This window comes from Diachasmimorpha longicaudata, chromosome 7 (assembly GCF_034640455.1).
Source record: "Diachasmimorpha longicaudata isolate KC_UGA_2023 chromosome 7, iyDiaLong2, whole genome shotgun sequence".
In the NCBI taxonomy this organism is placed as follows: Eukaryota; Metazoa; Arthropoda; class Insecta; order Hymenoptera; family Braconidae; genus Diachasmimorpha; species Diachasmimorpha longicaudata.
In genome coordinates this window covers 8,675,660-8,702,574 of record NC_087231.1, presented here as the reverse complement: position 1 = coordinate 8,702,574, position 26,915 = coordinate 8,675,660, and the positions used below count along the sequence as shown (strand labels likewise).

The 26,915-nt window shown below is 41.7% G+C and overlaps 4 protein-coding genes across 8 annotated transcripts; 3 read left to right on the top strand and 1 right to left on the bottom strand.

Annotated features, from left to right (window-relative positions):
- The first annotated feature begins 2,548 nt into the window (after window positions 1-2,548).
- LOC135164357 (methyltransferase-like protein 25B) lies at window positions 2,549-5,365 on the top strand. The gene is made up of 4 exons (XM_064124619.1): window positions 2,549-2,713; window positions 3,108-3,907; window positions 4,287-4,556; window positions 4,656-5,365. Exons 1-4 carry the CDS (start codon window positions 2,564-2,566, stop codon window positions 4,924-4,926), a joined length of 1,491 nt encoding a protein of 496 aa, XP_063980689.1. The 5' UTR covers window positions 2,549-2,563; the 3' UTR covers window positions 4,927-5,365.
- Window positions 5,366-5,884: 519 nt separating this feature from the next.
- On the top strand, window positions 5,885-7,288 carry LOC135164528 (smad nuclear-interacting protein 1). 2 transcript variants are annotated; one of them, XM_064124963.1, is made up of 2 exons: window positions 5,885-6,763; window positions 6,898-7,288. In XM_064124963.1, the coding sequence occupies exon 1, from the start codon at window positions 5,906-5,908 to the stop codon at window positions 6,761-6,763; it is 858 nt and encodes a 285-aa protein (XP_063981033.1). In that variant the 5' UTR covers window positions 5,885-5,905; the 3' UTR covers window positions 6,898-7,288. The 2 variants fall into 2 exon arrangements, with proteins under 2 accessions (XP_063981033.1, XP_063981032.1); XM_064124962.1 differs by having other exon boundaries at window positions 6,893-7,288.
- LOC135164520 (proto-oncogene tyrosine-protein kinase ROS) lies at window positions 7,282-26,752 on the bottom strand. 4 transcript variants are annotated; one of them, XM_064124942.1, is made up of 10 exons: window positions 25,847-26,752; window positions 21,383-21,442; window positions 18,656-18,715; window positions 18,488-18,578; window positions 16,383-16,615; window positions 15,987-16,229; window positions 15,369-15,516; window positions 9,162-15,068; window positions 8,785-8,838; window positions 7,282-8,578 (listed from the first exon to the last, which is right to left on the bottom strand). In XM_064124942.1, the coding sequence occupies exons 1-10, from the start codon at window positions 26,000-26,002 to the stop codon at window positions 7,830-7,832; spliced, it is 7,701 nt and encodes a 2,566-aa protein (XP_063981012.1). In that variant the 5' UTR covers window positions 26,003-26,752; the 3' UTR covers window positions 7,282-7,829. The 4 variants fall into 4 exon arrangements, with proteins under 4 accessions (XP_063981012.1, XP_063981014.1, XP_063981015.1 ...); XM_064124944.1 differs by having other exon boundaries at window positions 16,113-16,229; XM_064124945.1 differs by having other exon boundaries at window positions 16,119-16,229.
- LOC135164526 (cAMP-dependent protein kinase catalytic subunit 1-like) lies at window positions 17,323-18,729 on the top strand. Its single transcript, XM_064124960.1, has one exon. It carries the CDS (start codon window positions 17,361-17,363, stop codon window positions 18,471-18,473), a length of 1,113 nt encoding a protein of 370 aa, XP_063981030.1. The 5' UTR covers window positions 17,323-17,360; the 3' UTR covers window positions 18,474-18,729.
- Window positions 26,753-26,915: the final 163 nt, after the last annotated feature.

Here is a 26,915-nt window from a genome sequence, read left to right as displayed (position 1 = left end):
TTATCGTGTTCTCCAGCAATTTGACGGGTCAACGTTGCAAAAATTGAATGGGACGTTTGAATGTAAATTGGAGGGACCCCAGGGAAGAGGCAATGGCCCATTGTGGTGGAAATTGATCATTAGAGTCTACCCTTTGGCGTTTCTTATCTACTCGTGGGATTTGTAGAGCAACATATCAGTGAAAAAATAGTAGGAATGACTCACGATGAATGTCACAGGTGTTTACCAAATTGTTGCCTATTGTTGGTACACGAGTAGAATTGTCTGGCCAAGTAGCATTTAAATGACGAGGTTTGTACCCCCCGGGCGTGTTGACCTCGGGAGAGAGTGCATACTTTCCAGTTCAGGAAGAGTCCGTTCATAAAGAGCCAATCCACCGGTACTTAATGCCCCGAGGGGCACATGTATACATGGGCTACTCGCGCCGAATCCAAGATTTACAAGCTAGAGGGAAATAAAAAAAGGAAGCCAGAGAGAATTGGGAATTCCATTTGAATGTCATTACAGTGGAATAAATCGCAGTTGTTAAATTAAGAATAATTGAGGCATTCACCTCAATTCGGTACTTAACTCTTGAAAACGTAAACTCAAGGAATTTGGAGTTTGTGCGGATGAAAATAAATAACGAATTCCGTTGTTTATTACATATTCAATGTTCAACATCTGCATTTCAATGGTCCAACGGAGTTCTGTGATGATGATGAATGGTTATTATGCGTGATGGTATGTTAATGATATTTGGGAGAGTTGGAGTGATGGGAAATTATTTTTGGGCAGGTGACCGTGAAGAAGGATGAGACGATGATAAGGTAAATGTGGATTTTGGGGAATAGAGATGGGAGGTTGGGCATTAGATATGTGTGTGAATCGCTTTTACTTAAGGTTACAAGTGACTGCCCTGAAGGCCGTACACGGCCACAGCCACACGGTCGTGATGATGAGCATTTGGCGAACGTTCAAATACGGTGGGGATTGGAGACGCGTCCTACTTGGTAAACTTTCACTTGTGGTTGGCGTAAGAGGTCCAAAACCATTTCCCCCCCATCTTCACGAGTGTGATAATTTTTTGAGAACATTCTTTTTGACTGAGTTTCAATAAAAAATAATGGTAATGTACTCATTGGCAACTCCGATGCGGAAGATTTACTCATTAATTACAGCATGCGAGAAATAGAGTATTTCGTGGAAATTACGGGCTCATGCTTATGGAGGAGTGTTTTAATAAATCGGTTATTATCGCAGAAACTGGAACGAATGAAAGTGCTAAGTTATGAAAAAGTTTGTAATTGCTTTCGTGGTTTAGACAGAGATTCCCATGGAGTGATGAGTTGCAACTGCTGTGAGATAGTAGAGTAAATGAACTTTATTTGAAGTGCATGGAAATTCATTAAAATTTAATAAATGGAGTGGTGAATTGTTGATAGCACCATTAGTACACAGCAAGAGGAATCTCTGGAATTCTCACGCCTTCTCAGACGCTGAAAAATTTTTTAATAAAATGCCAATTCGTTGGAACTGTCTCATCCCCAATCACGTGTGAAATTCAGAAAAAATTGCGTATCATTCGGACATTGGTTCTTGTTCTATAAGTTTGGTAATTAAAATAAATTGCGTATCCGAGAGAACAACGAATTCTCGGGTTCTCCATTCAGTGCAAGGAATCGTTTAACCCGATTCCCAATATAAATGATGAAAAACTATAAACCTCAGCGCGCCATCAATTCGAATTCATTGAACCGGATAAGCGTTCCGCAGATAAAATTGCGAGACCGTGGACTGAATACCGCTCAATGGCATCAATTCAAAATCCCGGAAAAGCCCATAATTTCACAAAAAAATGTGCATGTATACAACTCTTATCCGGTTCAGTATTTCGAGGCTTTTGTACACGTATGAAGGCGATCGTAATGTAAACCCATAGAACACTCCAAGAATAACGTAACTACCTGGAGTGAAGAGTGAAAGTGTTGCAAAGTGGAACGCAAGAAAACTGCACTAAGTTTTTTTCAGTATTATTAATAAATAAAACAAGATGATTCAATGTTGCCACTGTCAGATGAATACTTCATCATTAAATCAAGTTGAACAATGTGGCCTTAACTGTAACAATACAGTCTCCCACACATTCGTGGGGAAAATTTCGTAAGCGTACGTCTGCTATTCGTTCTATTCACCATTAACAATAAAAAATAGTGTAGTCATAAATTGTCGATTTGAGGAGAAAAAAAAATATCCGCCTATATTTTTCAACATTAAAAATACAATTCACATGCAGAGAGTTGGGCGAAGAGAAAACGGCCGCCAGGCAAATAAAAATATGCTCATCCGCACAAGAACCATCGGTTCACGGCGACTTACTTTACTTTCACTGTTGATAAAGTAATTGGAAAAAAAAAAGATGAAGTGTCCGCTGACAGTTATTTCATGGATGAGATTTTAAGATTTGAACAAAAATTACGTCATCATTCGTTTAAATGATCGTTGTAGATTTTTAATGATTTGTTTGAACATCTAATTATAACTGTATCGCCATTGATTGATGGGATGAATGGGAGTGATTTGAATGGCTGGCGGTAGTCAGTGCCCATCGAGAATGGCGGCTTGTCAGGGCAACATGTGCACGTGTCATGTTTGCCTGGGTATCGGAGCAATTATCGACGAAACTTTCAAGATTCTAGATCTCTACGGCTGGCTGCTGGATTCCTACATAGTTGTTAGTATTTTTTTCTGTTAATTATCGAGGTCTTTTGATTTATCAGTGGGCATTTTTGTCGGGTATTGATTGACCACGCTCAGAATAGTGGATTTATCGCGGATTTTTTGACGCGCGGCGGCGCTAGTAGTTAATTAGCACCTTCCCGCTAAATTCGAAAGGTGTCGTTCAAGCAAACTGTTTGATAATTAAATTCTCTTCTAAACGGAATTGGAATTCGGTCTAGATGAATAGACGATTGTAAATAATAGACGTAATAATAAATGTTCTATTGCCAGGAAAATTTTTGCTTGGAAAAAATTGAAAATTTGTGAGGAGGTCCATAGGGATCTCCCATAAATTGCATTTAGTTAGTCATTAAAGATCTCAGACAATTTCTCATTATTCTCTCAAGGATTTTTTTCAAGAGGACTTGTGGGGGAAATTGCCCAGACCGTGGGCTAGAACCCTGGAGAATGTATCGCTGGATGAATTGGGGTCTTGGATTCTGCGAGAGAGGAGACCTCGTCATGTCTGGCCATTATCACTAATTGCGCTTCGACAATTGATTGATCTATTGAGCGTCAATCGCAATCCGAGCATGAGGTCCCCGTTTGCCTGCAGCAGTTCCCCATTAAATCCCCATGTGTTGGAAACATCATGTGAAAACATTGCCAAAGATGAACGTCTCAACAAGTACCAGAATTTATTTCAAAAACACGTGAAGAAGAAGAAACGTTACGAGATCGAAAAATTCTCGGAGATAGTAGCGAGATGCAAGCACTTGTCCAAGTCCAGTTGCATCGTCGACACTGGCGCCGGGATGGGCCACTTAGCTCGTGAATTAGCGTACAAATATCACCTACCAGTTATCTGCATAGAACAAGATAAATCTCTCTCGGAATTAGCGAGAAAACTTGATAAGCAATTTATGCAGAAATTCGAAACATATCTACCCGGCTTTTGTGGTGTACCACCCTATCATTTGTGCGCTAAAATTGTCGATGAAAGTTGTCGAGGCGGTGAATTGCCACGAGAGTTTAAAGAAATATTACGGAATTATTTTTTACAACAATCCAATGACAATGGTTTTGGTTTGATTGGATTGCATCCGTGTGGTGATTTAGCTGCGAGATTGCTCAAGTTTTATGTTGGACAGGAGCGTGCTAAGTTCATCAGCGTTGTGGGATGCTGTTATATGAAACTAACTATCAAGTAAGGCAATATTAAAGTTAATGGCTGAATTGCACAATGTGATAAATACGGTAAAGCTCGGTGTTTTTTTTTTCCATGGTGAAAAACATTTTTTAATGAAGAATCTCTGCGTTCTTCGACTACAGACGTCGTGCTATTTGAAGAATTGAATGGTTGTGACCGTGCGCTGCGGCGAAAAAAGATCCTATAAAAGTATTATTTATTTATGGATTTTAAACAGCCTCGGTATTTTTTCACCTTTACCGAAACCCAAACACTTTGAACCGCCGTAAAAAATTTTTTATTCTAATCAGTCACGCTGACTTGTGCAATTACTTCTGGTACGACTTTATGGTTGTTTCGTGTTTAGTTATTGTAAATCATTTTGTAATGGTTTCAGTGAGGATGAGACGGCGAACGCCAAGGGCTATCCACTGAGCAAATATGTAGCGAGGAATAGTAGCCATTCACTCAGCTATGCCGCGTTGGAAGTGGCCTGCCATGCGGTAGAAAATTACTCTGATAAAATCAAAAATAATGACTATGAAGATCTAAAAGTACATGGATACAGGGCGACACTTGAGAAGATTTTCATTGACAAGGGGGGAATTGCTATGCGCCACGGAAAAGTAGGAAGTGTCAGAGTTAATAATGAGATGAGTTTTGAAGAGTAAGTTTCGTGATATGAGGAAATATCTTATGTATTTTCATGCATAGGCGAGTAGAATCAGATATAAATGAGTCTGAAAATGAGCTACATTTTTTCCAGGTATTGCAGACTAGCTACGGAGAAACTTGACGTTAATCGGAGAATAAATATATCAGAAATAAATCATGCGGAAGTGGACGAGTGTTTAGCAAAGTGGCGTCAGGTTGTGGCATTCGAGGCACTGAGATTCATGCTAGCACCACTTGTCGAGACTGTTATATTGTTGGACAGATTTTTATTCCTCTCGGATAATAATTTAAAGCCAGTATTGAAGGCGGAATTCAATCCTAGATTGTCACCCAGGAATTTTGTGCTCACTTCTATAAAATGATTGCTTTTAGTAACTTTTGTAATTTTTACAATAAACAGGGGAATTTTACTTTATGGGTTTGAATGAGTTCTGATGGGTTTCCATGCATCGGCTGTTAAATTGAAAATTATGACGCAATCACGAAGTCACAGCTGAACAGTTGTAATGATTGGTGGTTCATTAGCGCAACACGATCAACACTTTCGATTTCATAAATGTTCTGGAGTAATTGGAGGATAGAAATTTCTATTATTGAAGCCACACGAAAAATTTCATAGGAGAGTATAATGAGTCCATCGGAAAATTGTGATGCAGTTGTAGTGGAGATGAAATCTATTGCATTTTTATGAAATAAATTTTTATTGATGATGTAGCACAGATAATTATACATCCTCCATTATTCAAAAAACCTTTACTCCCATTGATGGAATTTCCAATTTGTTTTCACTCTTAATTTATGAACACCCACTCGATAGTTTTACTGTCCCGAAATGTCTTGCCGTGGGAATAGATGAAACTCAATAGATTTCACTGACATAACAACCTACCCGAAATGATAAAAATATTTCATTTGGGGAGACTGAGTGGTATTCAATTACATTCCTATTGTAATTTATGAAGAGCCACTCTCAACTAATTCGATGAGTCACACGGGAAAGTAAGATTCATCACTTTCTGCGTTGAATTTATAAGGTACATTGACTAAAATCTCCACGAAAATACCACAGTATTAAATGAATGGTCATCGTTCTGAGACGGAATGTTAACCTTTACCTATAAAAATTCTGAGTTTCCCTTTAAAAAGAGAAATTTCTAACAGTTTCCACGTAATTTATTCTCCGAAAGATTTAATTGACCCGTCACTTCGAAAATGATTAATTCCCGCGCTGAACCGGAAGCGATCAGTGCGCATGCGTTGCAGTTCGCCATGAGAATCCACCCCAGCGTCAGACTCCACTAACTAATGGCATCCACGCTACCCACGCAGTGTTAGTGCATCATGGCAGGTGACAGGAGTCCAATTCGTGATAGATCTCGTCGACGAGAAATTCGAGACCATCCTGATCACAATCGTCGTGATAGAAATCGGGATAGATTCGAGGACAAATCGCGTAACGATCGATCAAAAAAACGAGATCGTTCTCGCAGTAGATCGCGTAATAGGGACGACGATAACAGACCGAGAAAACCAAAACATGACAACAGAGAACATAACCACAGAGCAAGAGACAGAGAGGATCATTCTAGAAGATTTAATTTCAATAATTTAAAAGTAAAGAAAGAACCATCACCGGAATGGGGTAAACGTGTGCCCAAGGAGGAGAAGGATCACAAAAATCCTTCTGAAAAGGAGAAACCGAATTTTGGGTTGTCGGGCAAGTTGACCGAGGATAGAAACGCTATAAATGGCGTTGTTATCAAGTACTCGGAGCCAGGCGATGCCAGGAAGCCGAAGAGACGGTGGCGATTGTATCCATACAAAGGAGAAAAGGAGTTGCCCATCATTCACATTCACAGGCAATCTGCTTATTTGATGGGGAGGGATAGGACTGTGGCAGACATACCTCTGGATCATCCCTCGTGTTCTAAGCAGCATGCTGCACTGCAGTTCAGGCTGGTGCCTTTCAAAAGGGAGGATGGCTCCATGGGAAAGTGTGTCAAGCCTTATCTGATCGATCTGGAGTCGGCCAATGGTACTCTAGTCAATGATGTCAAGCTGGAGGCGAGGAGGTACCATGAGTTGTTTGAAAGGGATGTCCTCAAGTTTGGCTTCAGCTCCAGGGAGTATGTTCTCCTGCATGAGAACAGCAAGGATGATGCTATGGATGATGATTTCATAGCTTCTAATGAAACTTAGGTAATTTCTTTAATTTTGTGACAATTAATAATGATATATAAATTAATGTGTCAGTAATATCTTGAATTCTTGAATTGTCTGCAGGTATTTTATTGACGTAATGTTATATTGTGGTCGTTTTTGTTGCAGGACAGTGTGACGAGGCATAACAGTGAAGTGGAACGTATGAACTGAATGTTAATTTTATAAATTGTTGAAACATGTGATCCAACTTCAGTACTAGTTAGCACCTGAGGTATTTTATCTGTTGATATTGCCGCTACTTGTGTAAAATATAGGTAAATTTTCTTTATCAATTATGAATATTGTAGTCGGATAGAATAAGACGATAAGAGGAACATTTCTAGTAGGAAAACAATTGTATAAATAGAAAAGTAAATTTCCAAATTGACCTTTTATAGCGAAAAAATCTGAGTATTTATGATGAAGGATGAATGAGTTTATGCATTAATAACTGTATTTTACGATTATCAATAGCTGATATCAAAGAATTTATCTAAAAATAAAGAAGAATGACGTGATTAACTGACAAATGTTTATTCTTTGGTCAACAATTATTTTCTATGTACATTACAGTAAGTCATGACCATTACAAAACTGAGCGCATTAGGAAGACGTTAATCTACATTCACTGTAAAATAACAATTTGAAGATAGATAAAATACTTCGTCATTTAGAAAAAATGAAGGCTACAATAAATTTACATAATTTTTCTGAAATTATATACATCATTATAAAAATCTTAATCTATTTTTGATCCCAAATTTGAATATTGGCTTAGTAAAAACCTATCTATAGTACAACTCTCATAATATCAAATTTGTGTCTTGATTTGTTTTTTACATATAAAACTTAACAAATTTATACAATTTACGATGAAAATAAATACGTTTGCTCTTAAAAATTAACAAACTAAATATAAATCCAGCCTCATTTAATAAATACAGTGGGAGTTATAAGGATGAAAACTGCTTACCCTAGAATTTTACATAAATAAAATGTGGCAAAGTGACAGTAGACTCGTAAATGATAATGAAAAAAAGGCACATTATCGAGTTATTCTGGATTAATTGACTCTAGTTGAATCGTTATTTACATTTGTATACGTCACGATATTGAGACCAGAGTCATCAAAACCAGAGCTCTGTCTCAATAAATTCAACAGTGGATTATTTAGACTTAATGGTATATTGGCTTTTCCATTCAACGTGTGGGTCTTGTGCAATCTTAATGTTGAATTGCCAGTGATTATTGGCTCGTTAATATTATTATCCCTAACGCTACTCAAGTCAGTTTTCAATACAACACTTTGTTGAGATTCTAGAACAGACGAACTTGGCCTAGTGGTGGGTAATGCTCCACGAAGGGAAGAGATTGATGAGCTGAGTGAATTACAATTCCTCTCATCAGCGCTCATTTCCGTTCCCTCATCGGTTTTGCGCTTCAATTTAGCTCTCTCACTCAATGTTGCCCTCAAATCATTTGGCAGGGTTGATATAACTAATCTGGGATTACTGAGTGTTAAGCTTTTATCAGCTACTGAACTCAGTGATCCTATTTTTGATAATATGCTGTCCAAATGTTTTCGATCATCGGAAGATATTCCGGCTAGATTGCCTATTGGTATCGACCTTGGCACCTCGTACTCATCAATTGTAGTCTCTCTAATAGTGCCAGGAGCATCTGCGATTATCTCAAGGTACTTGGGTACGTCCACCTCTGTGGACAATTGAGTAGCAGTCGTTGTTGTTGAGTCCTGGAGAAAGGGTTTCATGTCGCGACTGCCCTCGGAGCTACTGGACTTCCATGAATTCCCTGGTCAATGAAATATATGACGTTAGAGATTGTCGGGGGAGTGGGAGATGTGGAAAAATAATTGATTTCAGAGGGAGGTTCACCACATGAAAAAAAACATTTTTATTCATCGAAAAATTGACTGGTGTACAATCTTCGAATTATTTTTTTTCTCCGAGATGAATCTCCCCTTACTCGATGATTTCGAGTGATTCTGTTCGACCTACCTGAATTGTTATGATTTTGATTCTCGTCAGCAAAGTAAGCCATGTTAGACACGCCTGCAAGCACGAGCCATGCAATAATGGCCAATTTAAGTTTGAGAAGCACAATATTATATCGTCAGAGAGAGAAGAAATTCCTAACACGTGAATTCTTGAAATAACTTATCCAAGCAGTTTTTTTTCGATTATTTTTCAACAAAAAAAGGTTTCCAATAACTGAATTTTTTCTCTCCATAATTATTGTTATTAAATGAACAATGGCAACAGCATTATTCCCTCAGGAATGAATTTAACCATTGAAACAAAGTCTCCAATAATTTCCACCAAAATCATGCATAAAATGCGACCACGAAAATTTTTAACAATGAAAAAAGACAAACCTCGTCTATTGGGATATTGTCCCGCCTGGACAGGAGTTAAAATGGCATCCGGAGTATTTTTCTTGAGCATTATAATTCTTTCCAAACAAGTCTTGAAACTGGGTCTGGCTTCAGCCTCGCTCCAGCACCGCTGCATGAGGTCATAGAGTGGATCGGGACAATTATCAGGCTGGGTCAGTCTTCCTCCATTCCTCACATACTGCAGCACCTCCAGATTATTCCTAGCAGCATAGGGCTGTTGACTGAGCGACGTAATTTCCCACATGAGTATTCCAAAGGCCCAGACGTCACTCTGGGTCGTAAAGACCCCGTCCATCAGGGACTCTGGAGCCATCCAACGGACTGGAAGCAGCCCCTCCCCCTCCTTCCTATAGTAATCGTTCTTATAGATATCCCTAGCAAGACCAAAGTCTCCAATCTTTACGACTCGGTTCTCACGATCTTTGGCAGAGACCAAACAATTTCTACATGCCAAATCACGATGAACAAAGTGAAGTTCTTCTAGATATCTACAGCCTCTGGCAACATCCTCGCACATTGCGAGTAGATCCTGGAGTCTCAGGGCTTGAGGATCAGTGGGGGCGTAGTTCCTACTATTCCTGAGATATGTCAACAAGTCTCCAGCCTCCATGAGCTCCAGCACAAGTTGGGGACCGTCAATATCCTGGCAGACCCCAAGCAATCTCAGCACATGTTTGTGCTTGAAGTGGCTCATGAGTCTGGCCTCCTGAATGAACTCTGTTTTCTCCTGAGCGGAGGCCCCTTTTCTCAAGGTTTTTATGGCTACAGGGGTAGTGCCTGGGCCATCAAGACCTTTCGCCTCACCCTTGTGCACTTCCCCAAAGGCTCCACTACCCAAGAAAGCTATCCTCACTATTTGATCCCTCCGAATTTTTGGAAGGGACAGGTCATCGTGATCATGTTGCATTGAGGAGGCATAAAGAGCATTCGACTGTACAAAATTGCCTCGAGGAATTTCTCTGAGAGTGGCCAGCTCCACATCAGAAACGATTGGTGGAAGAATAGCTTTCTTTACTTCCTTTCTCTGCTTGTTGTACAAGCAGAGGAAATAGCAGAAGCAAAGAAGGACAATTGTCACGACTGGAACACTCAGGCCCAGAACTAACCCCAGATGTTGCTGACCTGCCACTGTCGTGCCAATAGTATCAGTCAGGTCAATTATGGCACTGGGCTGGGTCCATCCTCCAAATCCATAAGCATTCTCCGCCTGGACCTTGAATCTGTACTTGTGATTCATCTCCCCCGCAATTATCCAGTAGTTATCCGTGCCATTGTAGTAACTAATCCACTGCTCATGCTTATCATGATCATCAGGCTCTCCAACAATCTTTCCTTGGAGTCTATACATCTTCACCTGGGAGCCGTGAGCTTGCGCAGGTTCCCAGTTGATTTGATACACTGAATTTCGAAGTTTCGTGACAGAGGGGATTCCAGGTGAGCTGGGAACATCTCCGAGAGTTTGAAAGGTGAATCTGGCGTCTGTTGGCCAGATAAAATCCTGATTATATTTCGGGTACCTCAGGATCAGTCTGAATTTATAGAAAGTCTTCGATAGAAGCCCCTTTATGTGATACACTGTTCTGTTTCCTTGGATTTCCACATCACTCGCGATCTGCCATTTCTCTAGGCCGACAGTTGTGAACTGCAGGACGTAACTGGTTGTTAGGTGAGCAGTTGGAGTCCAGGAGAGGTTCAGAGAATTGATACTGGCTCCCATCAGCGTTAGATTGTTCGGCTCTGGGTACATGCTGACAACCTGACTTGCACTCTCACTCCAGACATCGGATGAGTCTGCTGGGTACGCCCTGACGATCACGACATAATCCTGTCCTGGTATGAGAGGCTGGAGAGTCATTGAGTACTTTCCAGACGAAAATCCAGCATTCTTGATTAACTGCTCTCCTTTCTGACGAACCCCGTTCACTAGCTTCTGAGACCTCCAGTGGATTTCATAACGCACAGCAGCAGCATTTAGAATCTTTGGAGGTAACCAGTAAACTGCAGCGAGAGTTGGAGTTAATGCCTCTACTGTGACATTCTCCGGAGCCGATGGGGCTCCAGGTGCTGTCCTCAGCATCACTGGTGAGCCGTGTTGGAGACTGGAAGCCTCCAGGTCTGTGTAATAATTACTCAACCCCAGGGTGAATTTATAGAAAGTAAATGGCTTGAGATTCGTCACTTCTACTTTCCTCTGATACGTCTGAATCTTCATTCGTTCATTATCGCAGATCATCTGGTTGTTGACAGTGTCTTCTGTGCACAGAGACACATAAATTGTATACTGAACTCCTGGTAGATTGTACTTCTTGCACTGCAGGTCTGATTCTGGTCTGGGTAATCGGATAGTGATGCTATTAGCTTTCTTGGACACCTCTGAGACAGTGTAGGGCATTGGGTAGGGAGTCAAGCAATCCAACTCGGGGTACGGTTGGAGGGATTGGCCAATGGCCTTCAGTCCTTTGATATTTGCCAGATATACTCGCTCGTACCTCTGGTCCTCGTCTTCCTGATAAGGATTATTTTTCTTCACATAATGAATCTCATCATCAGCCCAATTGTACCAGTAAATATTAAATTTATCAGCGGACAGCGAGGAAGGAGGAAGTCCCCTGTTAAATCCAGGCTTTGCCACAGAGTCACAGATGCAGCCGTCGATGTCAGCGATGTTTAAGCCCCCGTCCAATGAAACCCAGTACATCACTGGGCTTTGGGGATCTGTACTGTCCACTGTCATCACATCCTTCACAGGAGGTCGGTCCGGACACCCGCAGTCCTCTCTGTGATTGAAGAAAGGTCTTATGTCATCACCCGATAAATCCGACTGCATAATTATCCCATGATTACCCTCCGTCACCGTGATCCAGAAAAGATCCCCGGTCAAAGGAGACAACTCCAAATTTATTATCCTTCTTTCACTCGTGATTATTCTCTCGAAGACGAGGCTCCCACCCTCCCAGGCATTTAAATCTAACTTTATTATTTGACTTCCTCCGATTTTTCGACATGATTCCGCCCAGTACAGGTTCCTCGCCACCCAATCAACAGCTAGACTAGACGCAGTCCCATTCAGTGACAGAATTTTCGTTGCGTTTCTCCCCTTGAGGTCTGCTGTGACAATCTCCTGCATCTCGTTTATCCAGTAAAGTTTATTCTCAGCTGTTATATATCTCACTTCGACTGCAATGTGTCTCGTCAGTGTCTCGTTAATCCCCAGATCCAAATCAGCTAATTTAACAGAGTCTGTCGTGGCAATGAGAAGCTGAGGCACTGGAATCTCGAGTTCAGTAGAAATTTCGATTAAGTCTGAGAAGGGACCTGGTCCAATGTCAGTGAACGCCTGAACTTCAAAACGGTACGTCGTGTTTGGCTTCAAATTGCGCGAGATGTACTCCCTCGTGTTATGCCCTACTTGAACGCCCTGACAGATGTGAATTTCGGCGCCATTATTCATGTACCAGCACTTGAGAGAGTACCCCTGGATCAAGCCATTCTGGAATTCCGGGGGATTCCACCTGAAGGTCATGAAGATATCGATATCTTCAATGGTCGGTGCTTTGTAGTGTTCGACAAAAGCCCTGACATTAGTAGGCTGGCTCGGAACGCTCTGAGGGGACCTCAGTATTTTTCTGGAGTGCGGGGCAGTTCCCCAATAAGTAAAAGCCTTCACAGTGACTTCTAGGATAGAATAAGGCAGGATCTGATCTGAATTGTTGTAAGGCAAGCTAGTCTCCGTTGTGATTTCGGCGTTAGAATTTGTGTTGATATAATCTGCGAATTTGACTTCATAGAAGACAGTACCATAGTTGATATTAGTGACGGGCGCCCAAGAGACACTGAAGTTCCTCCAGGAGCCCTCCACCCTGATACTGTCCAGTCCAACTGCATTTGGCACGACTGAGATGGTCTCCAGCGTGAGGTTCTCCGGGTACTGATGAAGTGCTGGATCCATCACAGCGACCATGTGGATCCCTATCAAGCTGATGCCATTGATAACAGCTGTATTCTGCCCAGTCAAGTCCCCGATCACTGCGTTTCGGTCATCTTGCAGCCAGAGAAGGTGTTCCGAAAAATAACACAAAGGGCCCTGCATGTTGGGGTGCTGGAGGGTGGAAACCTTCTCGGGCGTGATCTTCTGGCTCATTGGGACCCTCTCCGAAGTAGGGGCTCGATAAACTATCGAGCCACTCTCATAACTCCGGACAATCCAGTACACGTAACGATTCTCAGTGTCCAGTGTCAGTCCCATAACTTGTTTGCCATTAAATATTTCGTCAGAGTGGTAGTACCTCCTGTCCAAGCCGTTCAGTCTGGCGACCTCCACTGCGTGCCCGGTCGACCAATAAAGGTAAGCCTCTTGAGAATCGATTATAAGCTCCTTAACTATTGCCAAGATCGACATGGGCTCCTGGTGCGTTCCATTAAGATTAGCCCTTGTTATGATCTGCTGCTTTGGATTCGCCCAATAGAGCTTCTTCGCTATCCAATCAACAGCCACACTTCCAACCGAGTTTATGTTAAACTTGGTTTTCTGGTGGCTCGTTATATTGTATTTATACAAAGCCGAATTGTTCCCAACAATGTACAGAATATCTTTGTACCAACTAACGTCGACAATATGATACTCGCTATCGAAATCACTGAGGCTCTCTCTGTGAATCAACGTCTGGACATTCTCCCCAGTGACATCACTCTTCAGTAGTCCCTCATCAGCGGACCAGAGAATTGAGGCGTACGAGTTCTCCCTGAGGGTTTTCCCTCGAAACTCCGAAGACCAGGGACCCCTGCCTGCCTTTGTGTAAGCAGCAGCTTTTATCGTGTATTCGGACTTCTCCCGAAGGTTCTTGACCGTGTGAGAGGAGCCAGCGATATCCCGTTGTCTGATAGTATGACCAGTGCTCTCGTCCTTGATCTCGAGCTCGTACGACCAGTTTTGCCAGGCGCCCTTGCCCTGTCCACCCAGTAGGTGGGGTGCCTGCCACGAGACTTTGGCCCGTTCAGCCCCCAGTACAGCCTGAACTCCCGTCGGAGGATTCACGGGAACCGGAACTGGCTGGCTGGCGTCCATAAGGACATTCACACTGACAAAGGAGCCGTCCGATCTGTCCGGGTAGGCGTTGTGGAAATACAACTTCTGTCCCGCGTGGTAACCCTCGGTGAGCACCTCCTCTCCATTCGTCCAGTAGAAGAGGCCGTTTGCCATTGCCAGGGACAGAACATTCTTGAATTTCGGCTGTTGAGTGTTCGATCGAAGGTTCAAGATCTCCTTTCCGTCCAAGGACACCGAAATAACGGTGTTCTTCGTATGATCTGGAACTAGAAGTTGAAAATTCCTGTGGTCCACTGTAAAGGCTCCAAGATGCCTGTCCTCCAGCATTAAATAAGGCTGAACCTCGTGCTTAATTCCATTGCTAATGTCCGCTAGATCTAATCGGAATAGTCCCCCCCTTGTGACCCAAAAAAGATAGCCATTGTACGGGTCAACCTCGATGTGGGACGGCTGTGTCATAAATCCAGCCTTCGCCACTGTCAAACCTCTACCATCAAGCGTACATCTCGCAATTTGCCAGACTGTTGTTGCGTGATTAACTTCACCTACAATGTATAAATGAGAATTTAGCCAATCCACTGAGAGACTAAGGGGCTTGAAATTCGATTGGTCTGGACGGAGGATCACTTGTGGCTCGGTCGTTTCGAATATCGAGGTTCGGTATACGTAGCCCATTGAGTCCGATAAGAATAATTGGGCTGAGGCCACGTGAATAGCAACGCCTCGAATTTTACTTGTTGCTCGGTATATCACACTCGGTTCGTCTAACATGTCAGCACCTTGTTTTAGAACTACGTGCTCACCGCCGAGGATCAAAATCGGCTGTTGAGTGTCTTTCACTGCAAAGGTATAAAGGGCCATGTGAATAAAAGACAAAATTCAAGCTGGCAGGTCAACATAGGAGGGTCAATTTTGGTTGGAGAATCTGACGAATCAGAGAAAATTGTTATGACAAAAATTCTATCAATATTCCAACAATGGTTGATCCCAAGGGGAATTACCCCGCCACCTTTTGGGAGCCCAAATCCCTCCCCGCTAATCGGACTCGTTCTGTTCTCCCCTCGTTTATTTTTTTAGAAAACTAGTTCAGCGAGATTTCTACATGCCCTATTCTTCAAAACGTATATTTTTAATCATACCAGCTGGTTCCGATGGTGTGGTGATGTAAATAACTGCTGGTGGTCCATCGCCAATAGCATTCCTCATGGATACACTGACCGAGTAATTTTGATTTGGTTTCAAATTTTGAAACATGTAGTGATCGGTATTGTCAGGTGCCGGAATATCCTGAACGTTATGAAAGAAGAAAAAAAATTGCTTAAAAAATTGCTCAACAAAATGTTAATCATCTCAGGCATTCCGTATTATCCCCTGTTAGAAGAGAAGACGAAGGGCAGAAACGCCATGCCAGAAACGCAGAGTGAACTATTTGTCTGGTTCGGTTGTGTCTGTATTAGTGCATTCACTTCAATGGAAAAAAAATTATAGCCAGACACATGCAAAGCAATGCAGGACTAGACAGTGTTAAATTAAATAATTCACAAAGCAGATTACCGAACCAGCATTCAGCGACTCGATGAATAGACTAAATCAAATTAATAAACGAGTGCAGCAAAAGAGTGTTTAACAGTAAGAAGAAGTGCGAAATTGTGAACTGAGGCGTTACATAAACGGCTACATCAAAGACTACGAGAGAAATTCAATAGAATAACATGGGGATTTATCTTTTTTTTTTATTTTTCTGGCGTGGCGTGTACCTTGTTAAGGGAGTCGTTGTTAGCCCCTTGTAATTGCAATACATAGGATAGTAGTGGACCATTGGGAAATGGGCCAGGTTCCCATGATACAGAGACACGGTAACTGTCTACTGCTGCTGCTCTTACAATTACCGGTGCTGAGGTCGGCCTACCAGCTGCCAATGTCAATATGACAACACTTGGAGCTGATACTATCGGCTCAGGATTATGCTGGGAGGATTTTAATAGCAATGCTACGCGAAACTGAAAATAGAATCGATACTGAGAATGAAAAAAAGAGGATATTGTTGATGAATTTAGGTACGAAAAATAATTCATGAAAATAATCGTTGCGGTTTTTTTCCAAATTTAGACAGACTGACAAAACGAATCTAGAAATCTTTTGTTGTCACTCACTCTGTATTTGGTATAGGGTTGAAGATTCTCAACTAAGATCTGATCATCCTCCCCCCACGATTGGTTTCTGCAGTACTGCCACGTCTCAGCCAGCTCCTCGTACCTCCATTGGACCAAGTACGAGATACCAATTGCTCGTCTTCTGATATCAACACCTTTCCACTCTAGTCTCAGAGATGTTGCTGTCAATGAGTCTGCAACGAGGGCCGGGGCCGGTGGCACGCCAATTTCCGCTGAAAAAGTAACAAAGCATTGCGTGTCGTTCATCCCACGTTTCCTGTTTTCTTGAAAATATACTTTCTCACATTATTCCTTCGAACTTACTCGCACGATATCGCTCTGAAGAATATCTATCGATAAATACTCAATAGTTCCAATAAAAAATTAATTCAGTTGCGAAAGCAAAAAAATCGAAGAAGTGGGAGTGACAGTAATCAGTTCGAAAGACTAAAATCGATTGATCTCGTCGAATGTCCCCAGACTCCTCGAAATAATTTCTATAAAAACATTTGGAAGGCGAAATAGAGGATTTCACGAGACGAGATGAAGTGAATGAATTGAAAAGACCGAAACCGATTGATTAATTCGAATGTCCCCAGGCACTTGTCAGTGTGTGGGCAGCAAGGTCTCAGTACCACCAATTTCCGCTACATAAACATGAAACATGAAACAAAGAGTCTCGTGTCACTCGTCCAGCATTTCTCATTTTTCTCGTAAAAACACACATTGTTCCTCTTAACAACGTATCTCGCACTCCGATCATTTTGAGGAAACGATTCATCAGTATAATTGCGAGCCCCGTGTAGTCTTAACAAGATAAATGATTTCACCTACTCCAATCACAAATGACTCCAGCAGTGACATACTCGCAATTTTTTTAATATATATTTCACCATAACAATAGACTATCACCACTTCAATTCTGATGTAGTGGCTGTATTCAGGCTTAATCTCATCAATTTGAAAAACTCAATCGTTATGAGATCAAGTGTGCGGACAAATGGCAGACCCAAGAGTGGAGCCAATTCTCGAGGGCCAGGATCTCTTTCTGTCCGGAAACCGAGCTTCCGTGAGTATCAAGCTATTCTCGATGGTCTGAAGGTTTCATTCAACAAGAGATGGAAAGCTAGTAAACACAAAAAGGGGAACGAGGCATTCGATGATTTCGAGAGACTACGGACACTGGGAACTGGTGCATTTGGAAGAGTTCTATTGGTTAAATACAAACCCACGTCTCAGTATTACGCAATGAAGACTCTGGAGAAGGAGAAAATTGTGAAGATGAAGCAGGTTGAGCACACACTGAACGAGAAGAAAGTGCTTTATGCAATCAAGTTCCCCTTTGTGGTATCGATGGAGTTCTTCTTCATGGACAATTCCTTCGTCTACATAGTTCTGCCATTTATTAACGGCGGTGAGATGTTCTCGCATCTGAGGAAAATGGGAAAGTTTGACGAAAAGTTGTCCCTGTTTTACGCAGCTCAGGTGGCAATGGCCCTGGAGTATCTGCACTACTGTGGACTAGTTTATCGAGATCTCAAGCCGGAGAATATTCTCCTGGATCACGATGGATACGTCAAACTGACGGACTTTGGTTTCTGCAAAATGATCGAGGGAAGGACTTGGACATTGTGCGGAACTCCTGAATATTTGGCACCTGAGATTATTCTGTCGAAAGGATATGGCAAGTCTTGCGACTGGTGGAGCTATGGAGTGCTCATATACGAGATGAATGCTGGGTACGCACCGTTTTACTCTCACGATCCCATGAGGATTTACGAGAAAATAGTGGCGGGGAAGTTCAAGTGTCCTAGCCACTTCAGCGACGAGCTGCGAGATATTTTGAAGAATATTCTTCAAGTAGACCTCACGAGACGCTATGGAAACCTGAAGGACGGCCCCTTGGACATTAAACGACATTCGTGGTTTCGGGCCATCAGTTGGGATCAAATTTACAACCGAAAAGTCGAGCCCTCTCACGTTCCCAAGTGCAAAAATGCTGGAGACGACAGTAACTTTGATCGTTACGAGGAGGAAGAGATTGTCGTTGGATCTGAGGATCGCTACGAGGAGGAGTTCGCGGATTTTTGATGTGTTGTACCTACCTTTGAGCTGCTGAAAGTAACGATTCAGTGCGTCGTGGCATCCCAGGACGCAGTAGAGCTCCTTCGGCGGCAGGAGTTCTTGTGTGCCATTCTGCATAATGATTTGTGGATTTAATAAAGATTATTCATCAATCATGTATCGTAATAAATCTATTGTTGAGTACTTACGCAAATTGACTGACAACTCGTCTCGAGTGCCTGCTCCCATGCTGCACAACCTTTCGTACACTTGAATTGAGAAACAAAAGATTTAATTAGAGAAATTTCAATGAAGAATCACCATGAGGTCGTTAGGAAGAATTTGAGGATTCAATTGGAGGGAGTATTTCATTAATTCGGAAGCAGCTGGAGTCGTCACTCCAATGAGTATCATTCACTGTTCTTATATTATCCCCCGAGACGTTAAATGATGGATGACATGGTGTGCTTCAGCTACTCGTCTTTCCCCGCCAACTTCCGTACTTCAGAATTCCCAATACATTCATTTCATCGTCGTCCCATTGTTGGAGTTATTTTTATTCTCAAAAAAAAATTTTTTTCGCTTCTCCGTCTTCTCCTCAACTTCCGACCAACTGGCCCGATGACGACACAACCGAGTCTCGCCAGTTATGAACTGCTCAGTGGCTCATTGAACTAGACTGCGAGGAATTTCTAGGCGAATTACGTACGTAGGAGTTTAATCCGTTCTTTTCATCAACTCCACGAGATTCATTCCCGCATATTTTCTGGTAGAGATCTCGTACAAGGGAAGAAAGCAAAAAAAATGACGGAACAATGGGTCTTCCCAATTTTGTACGGAAATAAATACCCCGAAATAATACGTTGGTGATATATAATGACCGGATCGTGACATAATTCATTCGAGTTAGCCGCAAATGAAAGCATAATTTTTTAAGACACTACCCGTCAACTACAACCGAGTGTACCAACCAGTAATGGTGGCACGTGCCTTCAGGGGGGTATTATAACGCCTACGTTCATAAGATACGCTACATCTTTTTAACTAACACATTAAAAATGATAACGTTAAAACATTCATGTATGCTACATGGATTTGCGAATTGCTATTGGATCGATGTAGACGTGAGGAAATGGATGGTTATCAATTTTTTAAACAAGATTTTATTGCTTTGGGAATAGGGCCCAATTAATAAAAAATTATGCCAATGTTTCAACACTGAAAAAGTATTTTCATAAAGCGATGACATTAAAAAAAATTCATTCGCATACAGTGGAGGAAAAATTCACTGAGAAAATGCCCTTTGGGTCTGAGAAAATTTTTGTTTATAAATTCCCACACGTTAAATACTCCAGGCAATTAAAATTTCATTGTTTATCCAGTACCTCACATTGTCAACAGAATAAAGTAATGAAGGAGAAGGGGCGGGTGTTGAAAGGAGTGTCGTGTTTTGAACTGGTACAGAAGCACTTGTAGAATTCTCGAGTGGCTGGAAGGACACGCCCTTCGTGCATCGTTTAGCCACTTGGTTAGAAAAGTGCACGCAACAAATGCTAACGTTTGCCACGAGCACATCCTCGTGGTTCGTCTAGACTAAATACTTTTTTTCTTTTTTTCCAAATTCTGTCGATCGGCGCCACCACAAGTGTCTGCCTCTCAAGCAGCATTATTTAAATAAATACCACTATTTAGTATTTCATTGGTATGTAACGATGTGTGGGCCCTCTGCTATCTGTCCCGAGAGCTCGTTGATCTTCCGGGGTATCGCACCAGGTCAAAACTGAGAGTAGGGTTGACCGCGGAAAAGCGGGAGATGATAAACAACTACCAATAAATTATTTTTAGTAGTACTAGATTCCAACCGTCACACTCCTCAGATATTCTGGAAGAGTGATTTTGATAATGGGGAGGAGGGGAGGGAGGGAGGGAGCAACAGAGACAGGATAAACATCAAACGATGAGCCGTAGATACATGGAACAGTGAAAAGTAATGGAAAATAAAGTGAATGAATTAGAATATGGGGGAAAATATGACACGAGTATTAGTCTCTCTCTTTCCATCCGTTAATTTCTCGCTTCCTCATTAAATCCTCGACGATTTTATGCCCTCACCAAGGGCTTCCTGTATATCCCGTTGTACACATCTCCATTGTTTTATGTTTTTTGGATTTTTTTCGGTAATTAGAGATCCCGATGACCAATTACTCCCCATGAATGAAACAACCTTTGACTGAACTCAACGATCATTAAATCACGTTGCAGACACTCCCATCAAGATGTGATTGCAGTTGCCAGATAAGATGACTTCCCTCCCCCTCTGCGCCCCCAATAATTGTTCCCATTAATGCCACCCGCTAATTGACACATCCCAATTTCCCCCGTTTTTCTCAATTTTTTTTTTCCCTCGTCACTGTTTGTTGCTTCAAATGTTGTATTTTCGTCCCAACTTCCGCGCACATCAACAAGGCAGAATCCGGGGTCGCACGTCAATTTGATGACATCCGTTAAAGGCAACACTTGTACGCGATCCAATTTAAAAGTCACGAAGCCCCAACTATGTTACCGCGGACTATTCTTTACCATTGGTACTTTACGTTACTTGTTTCAGTCGTGTTTGTTTTCATTTGTTGCTCACTGCTCTCCCTCCCTATTTTTTTTATCCTCGCCGATTGAACCACCCCGTAAAATCGGCCGGAAGTACCGTCATTAGCACAGAGGGACTACGGTTTGTACTTTTCCCTGTGTTTCGCTCGAATCAACTTCCGAGGGAGAGCAGTGACCAAAGCTTTGATATCAGACGTACTTTCAAGGGGCCCTATTCACCCCACCCCTGACACGCAATTAATTACCTCGGCCCAATTAACGACAATCAGAGGAACTGCACAGAAATTACTCAAGTTGCCGACAATTTTTATTCTGTTGTTTTGTTTACGTACCTGGTCTATCTTACAACGAACTCCACAGCCCACTTCGGTACTGACGTCATCTGTACGATTCTGGAACAAATGGAAATGGAGAAAATGATGCAAAAAACTGATAACAAATGATGGAAAAATGGTAATTTAACCAAATGAGGGATTAAAAATTCCGGAATAGGGTCTAATTAACGGCCCCGAAAAATTCACCCTTGACAATTCCCATGCACATTCACCAGACTGGCACGCTTCGGTTGACACCCTCCACAAAAAGCCTTCAAATGTTGTAGAGACAAGCGAGTAATAAAAAAAAAATTCCTCTGCACGGTGACTACACTTCCGAGTCCACCTGTGTCCCGGAAGCAGTCAATGTTGAACCTGTTCAATAGCCCGATACAGTCTCACGTGTATTATCCCACCGCACAAATTTTGTGGCTATTTTTTTTTTCTTCTTTCCTACTTTTATCATGATCGTGTCCTCCCCTGGCCGGATTTTATATTCAGTCGATTCATCATAACGACGCCGGAGTCGAGGCCCAGAGGGTTATCCAATTGAACCGGATGAAACAATTTAGTGGGTTTTGAAGGGTGCAAGCGTTTCAATTTATCTCTTTTTTATGGGCCCTGTCCATTGACTCAGCCGCAATTTTTCTCTTTCATCTACGATTCATCGTGGATAAATAAAAATTGAGTATCCGGCGAGATCAGTCGAGAAACGAAGTAGCTAAACCAATGTGACATTTCGCAAATTCAAATACGATAGACAATAATTAGTAGATAAACAACTCAATAATTACTAAAGTCAAATTGTGTCGCTACTCTTCAGTTAAAACAAGAAGACCTTCGTGTCTGACTGAAAACAAGGAGAGTTTTTTTAACGACTTAACGGAATATCGTCGGGCGAAAAAACCGTCGAAAGTCGCCGTTTGATAGCCTAATGGGTGTACCTGTTCGTCGTGGCGTACGTCCGCAACTACAACGTCTTCGTTACGCCTGACAGCGCACACCAACTGTTGCACCTTCCCTCTAAATGACCACGCTCAAGGCTCTCCCACGAGCCTCATCCACAAATACAAAATCGTAAGTTTTCCCTTTTAAACATCGAAGCCCGACAAATCTGAAGCCCCACGACTAGTCCCTTTCCCCCTCGCGCCCCTTCTGAATTCGGAAAAATCAGAGCTGTCCAGAAGTTGTGATTGTTTGTGAGAATTAATCTGGCCCAATTTCACCGCAATATCTGGAGTTGTTTACAGGGTGAAGGGACTTATGCAGTCACACGGTGTACGGTGACAGGTCGTATCCTGGGTAAGTAATACAACACCTGCAGAGAGATTTTTATTTCATGAATCTCATGAAATTTGGCAATCTGGGTGTATTCGGAGATAGCCAATAGGCTGTTGCAATTCGATCACTTTATTTCGATCATTAATTTCCATTGTATGAGCTCTAACAAATGTCTGTATGTTTCAATTGTCAATTAAAAGTATAAATTGAATTTAATTGAGTGATCTGCTTAAATTATCAGGCCTATCGACAAGATAAAGAATATTTGGCTTGAAATTTAATTTATTTCCAGTCCTTTTCAAGAACTCTAAACTTCTGTCTCTAAACAAACAATTACCCTAAATTAATTGCGACTGCAGGAGTTACTCGATACACTCTTCTCCCCGGGTGGATTCTCACGAAAATTTGAGAGAAACTTTAAAAACTCCGCTAACAAACGCACATTAATCTCTCTATTTCGATTAACCCAGAGCCTCCATCTTCCCGGTAAATCCGATGACCCCTGAAAAGGGCAAAAAATACTCCCAGACAAGCGCTGTCCCCCTCCAATTGTCAAATATTCCCAAAGTGGCCGAATCACATGAGGGAGCCGGGAACCACCCGTATAATAAATGAAAACGTATCTCTCATCTACGGGCGCCGACTTCCCGGAATCCTCTATTGATCATCCCTCCAGCAGTATCCACCGTCAATTATCGAATTATTGAGACGCTAAATTTTTTTTATTCCCAATAACCCAGCGGAATCCTTAGTGCTTCAGCCAAACCCCATTCCAGTGTAATATTGGTGAGAGGATGTAGCCAGTACAGGAAGTCGATTGTACCGCATGATGTACACGTACAACATTGTTACCGTGTTCCTATTAAACTGGAAATCAACTATTCAGGTCAACCGAGGAAAATTTTGTTCACTTGCGATATCAGAAGACCCAAATTTTTCAATCTATTAACGAAGGAGGTGATAATTTTGAGAAGACATGACCGCCCAGCTCGATTTATTGGTTTAAAAAAATGTGACTCCATTTGTAGGCAGGGAACGTCGGGTGATATCTAATTATTTGAGAGATTATTTTTTCAATCCCATTTCGTCCACGAGAATTGTGTCATACGCATGTGTTTCTGTACATGGTTTTGAGGCCGTCGAACTACTGGGTTGTATGGGATGTTATCCCTTTTAATCGGCACGTTTAGTTTATTAGAGGAGAGATAGTGGACAAAAAAAACTCACCGTTATTTATCATCATTAGGATTTTTTGAGGCATTTTTTCAGAATGGCGCTTATGAGGACTGTCAAACTGCCCTGAAGAACCCCATCCCTCAGTAATATATATAATTCGCAATACATGAATTAAATATATCTCAGATTTCATACAATTGACATTTTTTTATCAGTTTGAGGACTCCATATTTCACCGGATGAAATCACAATTTTTCAAAATGACAAAAATGTAGTTTCTCCTCCAGAAAAAAAACGATTTTGTCAACCGAACTTTTTTCTTTTAATACCCGTTCGTTGGAATCGAAGTTCAAGTCCGACTGGTCTACAAGAAAACTGGAGTTTGAAGCACGTGCGATAAACTTATTGCACGGGGTCACGTAAAATTTATTCTATTTCATCTCGCGTCGTCAAGTCCTGCATTCCGATTAATCGTGATCATTGCCCGGTACAATAACCATTCGAATTGTTATTAAACCGGTTGAAAAAAGTCGAGCGTCACTGGGAAATTTCCCGAGAGTGGAAAATTCGATGTGAGACTGAAAACATACGACATCTTTTCCATCAGTCTTGTGCAAGTTCACGCGTTGGGTCACAGAATCGAGGAGATGCGATATGCTTTAGTATATCTTTAGCGTTTATTTTTCTCACCCTCGTTTATCGATGAAACCGGCGCCGCATTATTATAAACACGGAAGCACGTCTGGGGACTTTTCCAGTTCCATTTCATCCACCGTTCTTCACCCTATTCCCTTCATCTCTGCGTATACGTCGTGGTCCCGAATGATTTGTTTGGACGTGCCGTTATCGCCTCCAACGGGAGAAAAAAAAATGTGATTACTTTGGACCTCAGGCTCTCTCAAACGTGTCAACTCTTTCGAAAGCGATTAATGTGATCCGATAACTCTCATTAAATGAGAGATAATGATATTTCGTAATTGAAAAAAGAGGGACTGGAACTAGACGCTGGTTAAAAATCAATTTTCCATTGAGAGAAGTCAATGTTCAATTGCATTGGAATATATATTATTGTTAAGGATAATTCCGGCGCAAAATGGATTGAATGTGCAGCTGTAACGTGAAATGAGTGAAAAATAAAGAAGTAATTTTTCCAGAAGAATGATTCCGTGGCGATGGAATATGTGGATATGCGATTACATATGAAATAATTAGTTGTGATCATTCGGCGTGACGAGTTATGTAAACTATTTCAAATCATCAATCTGACGTTTTATGCTGCGTACCTCATTCTTCTCCATAATTCAATGATACTTGAGGTAATAATATTATGATTCCCTGAGATTACTCTTTCAATTTTTTCATTCTAAATTATTAAATTATCCGAGGAATGGTAAAAATCGTTGTGTTGATATTTTTCGATGTTTCGAGGCCTCGGGTCGAGATACTGATGTGCTTATGGTCGGCGATGATGCGTCGTGTAGTTAAGTTAATTAATGGATGGTACAGTCTGACTGAAGAGTAACTCGAGTTAAATTGGTACGTCCTTCATTCGACGGTTACATTTTTCGTGATCTTTCGGTGGGTCATGAGTTCATCATTAAATTTTTGGACATTATGGTACACAACACAATAAATTGCCGAGCGGCTATCTAATCAATCCAGCGAAAAATTAGAAAAAAAAATGATTAACCGGGAAAAAATTCTCCAATTTCATTTTTCAAAGTCTGTTCCCGCACTTTTGCATAAACCAATTGAAACAAGTCCTGAAAAACCTCCTCTCCCGCATATTACACGCTATCAATTAACTTGCAACACTTCAACAACAGAAAAACGAACAATTCCTCCACCGTAAATCATTCCTCTGTGAGATTCAACTCTATTTTTTTATTGAGACACGCGATTATAATTAATAAACAACCACGAGGCTGCGTGATATCTCCCGCAAGCTCGTGCAGCATGAACTTTAAACCTATTGAGGAAAAACAATGGGGAATTAACAACAGAAATGCTCGAACGATTGTTTACCTGAGTGAGGTCGAGATCGGGACAGCGAGCGGCGCAATCTTCCTCCAAATTTCTGATAATCATCGATTGATCCTCGGGCCCCTCCGGCAGAAGCGCGAACACGCTTCGCGCCAAAAACAGCACCTTCAATATCACACATAATCCTTTTCCTAACATAATACAATTTTCCCGTTCCTCCCCTTTCTTACGCCGCACTAGAACCGTCAAGCAGTCTTAACAAATCCTCAACTTCTCATTGTCATTTTTCTCCCTCTCCTGGCACACGTTAAATGCACCTCACCTTGCAAAATTCATGAACTCACTTCACAGGTCTTTTACGAAATACTTCTGCAATGGACCCGCACATCGTCCATCAATAATTGAATATTACTTAACTCAAGGAAAATAGACACTGTCGGGGGCGAAGGGTGGTGTTACCATCGGGGGTTTAAAATAAACAACTCCTGGAGTGGTATAACACAGCGCGCGTCAGCCCGGTGAGTTGTTGGTCGTTGGCGAGCATAAGAGCAACTGACTCCGAGTGGCCGCAAGCCACTCGACTCACTCCCACCACCGGCATTGTCCAATGTTATAGTGGCTATAGTGCCCTTATCTCTTTCACTTTCTGGACTGTTGTAAAAATCCAACAGTAGCCCTTTTCGGCACCACTCCGTCGACCAGTTGATGGTGAAGCGACCAAGCGACTCCGGCGCATTGTGTACCGACCATGACAACTCGTTCATACACTTCATGGATTGGTCAATTGGCAGATTGACCCGTTCTTACTATATGAGTAAACTTTCATTCATCTATGAGCACGTGCTTGAGGCTTTCTCGATGGATCTTGGGGAGTGGGACTCTTCCATTCATTTAAGACTCTTCTTTCGTGGGGGGTGATTTTCACTGCAGTCCAACGACTTATATCACTGATTCTTAAATAAACATTAAAACATGGATTTTTACGAAATAAAAATTCTATAAGTCACTGTGTTTTTTGGAAAGAAAATGGTTTGTGTTGGGTGGAAATATCTAGAAATCGTTGTTATCACCAACGAAAGAAATCGAAAATCCTAGTCTCGTTCATTTACTT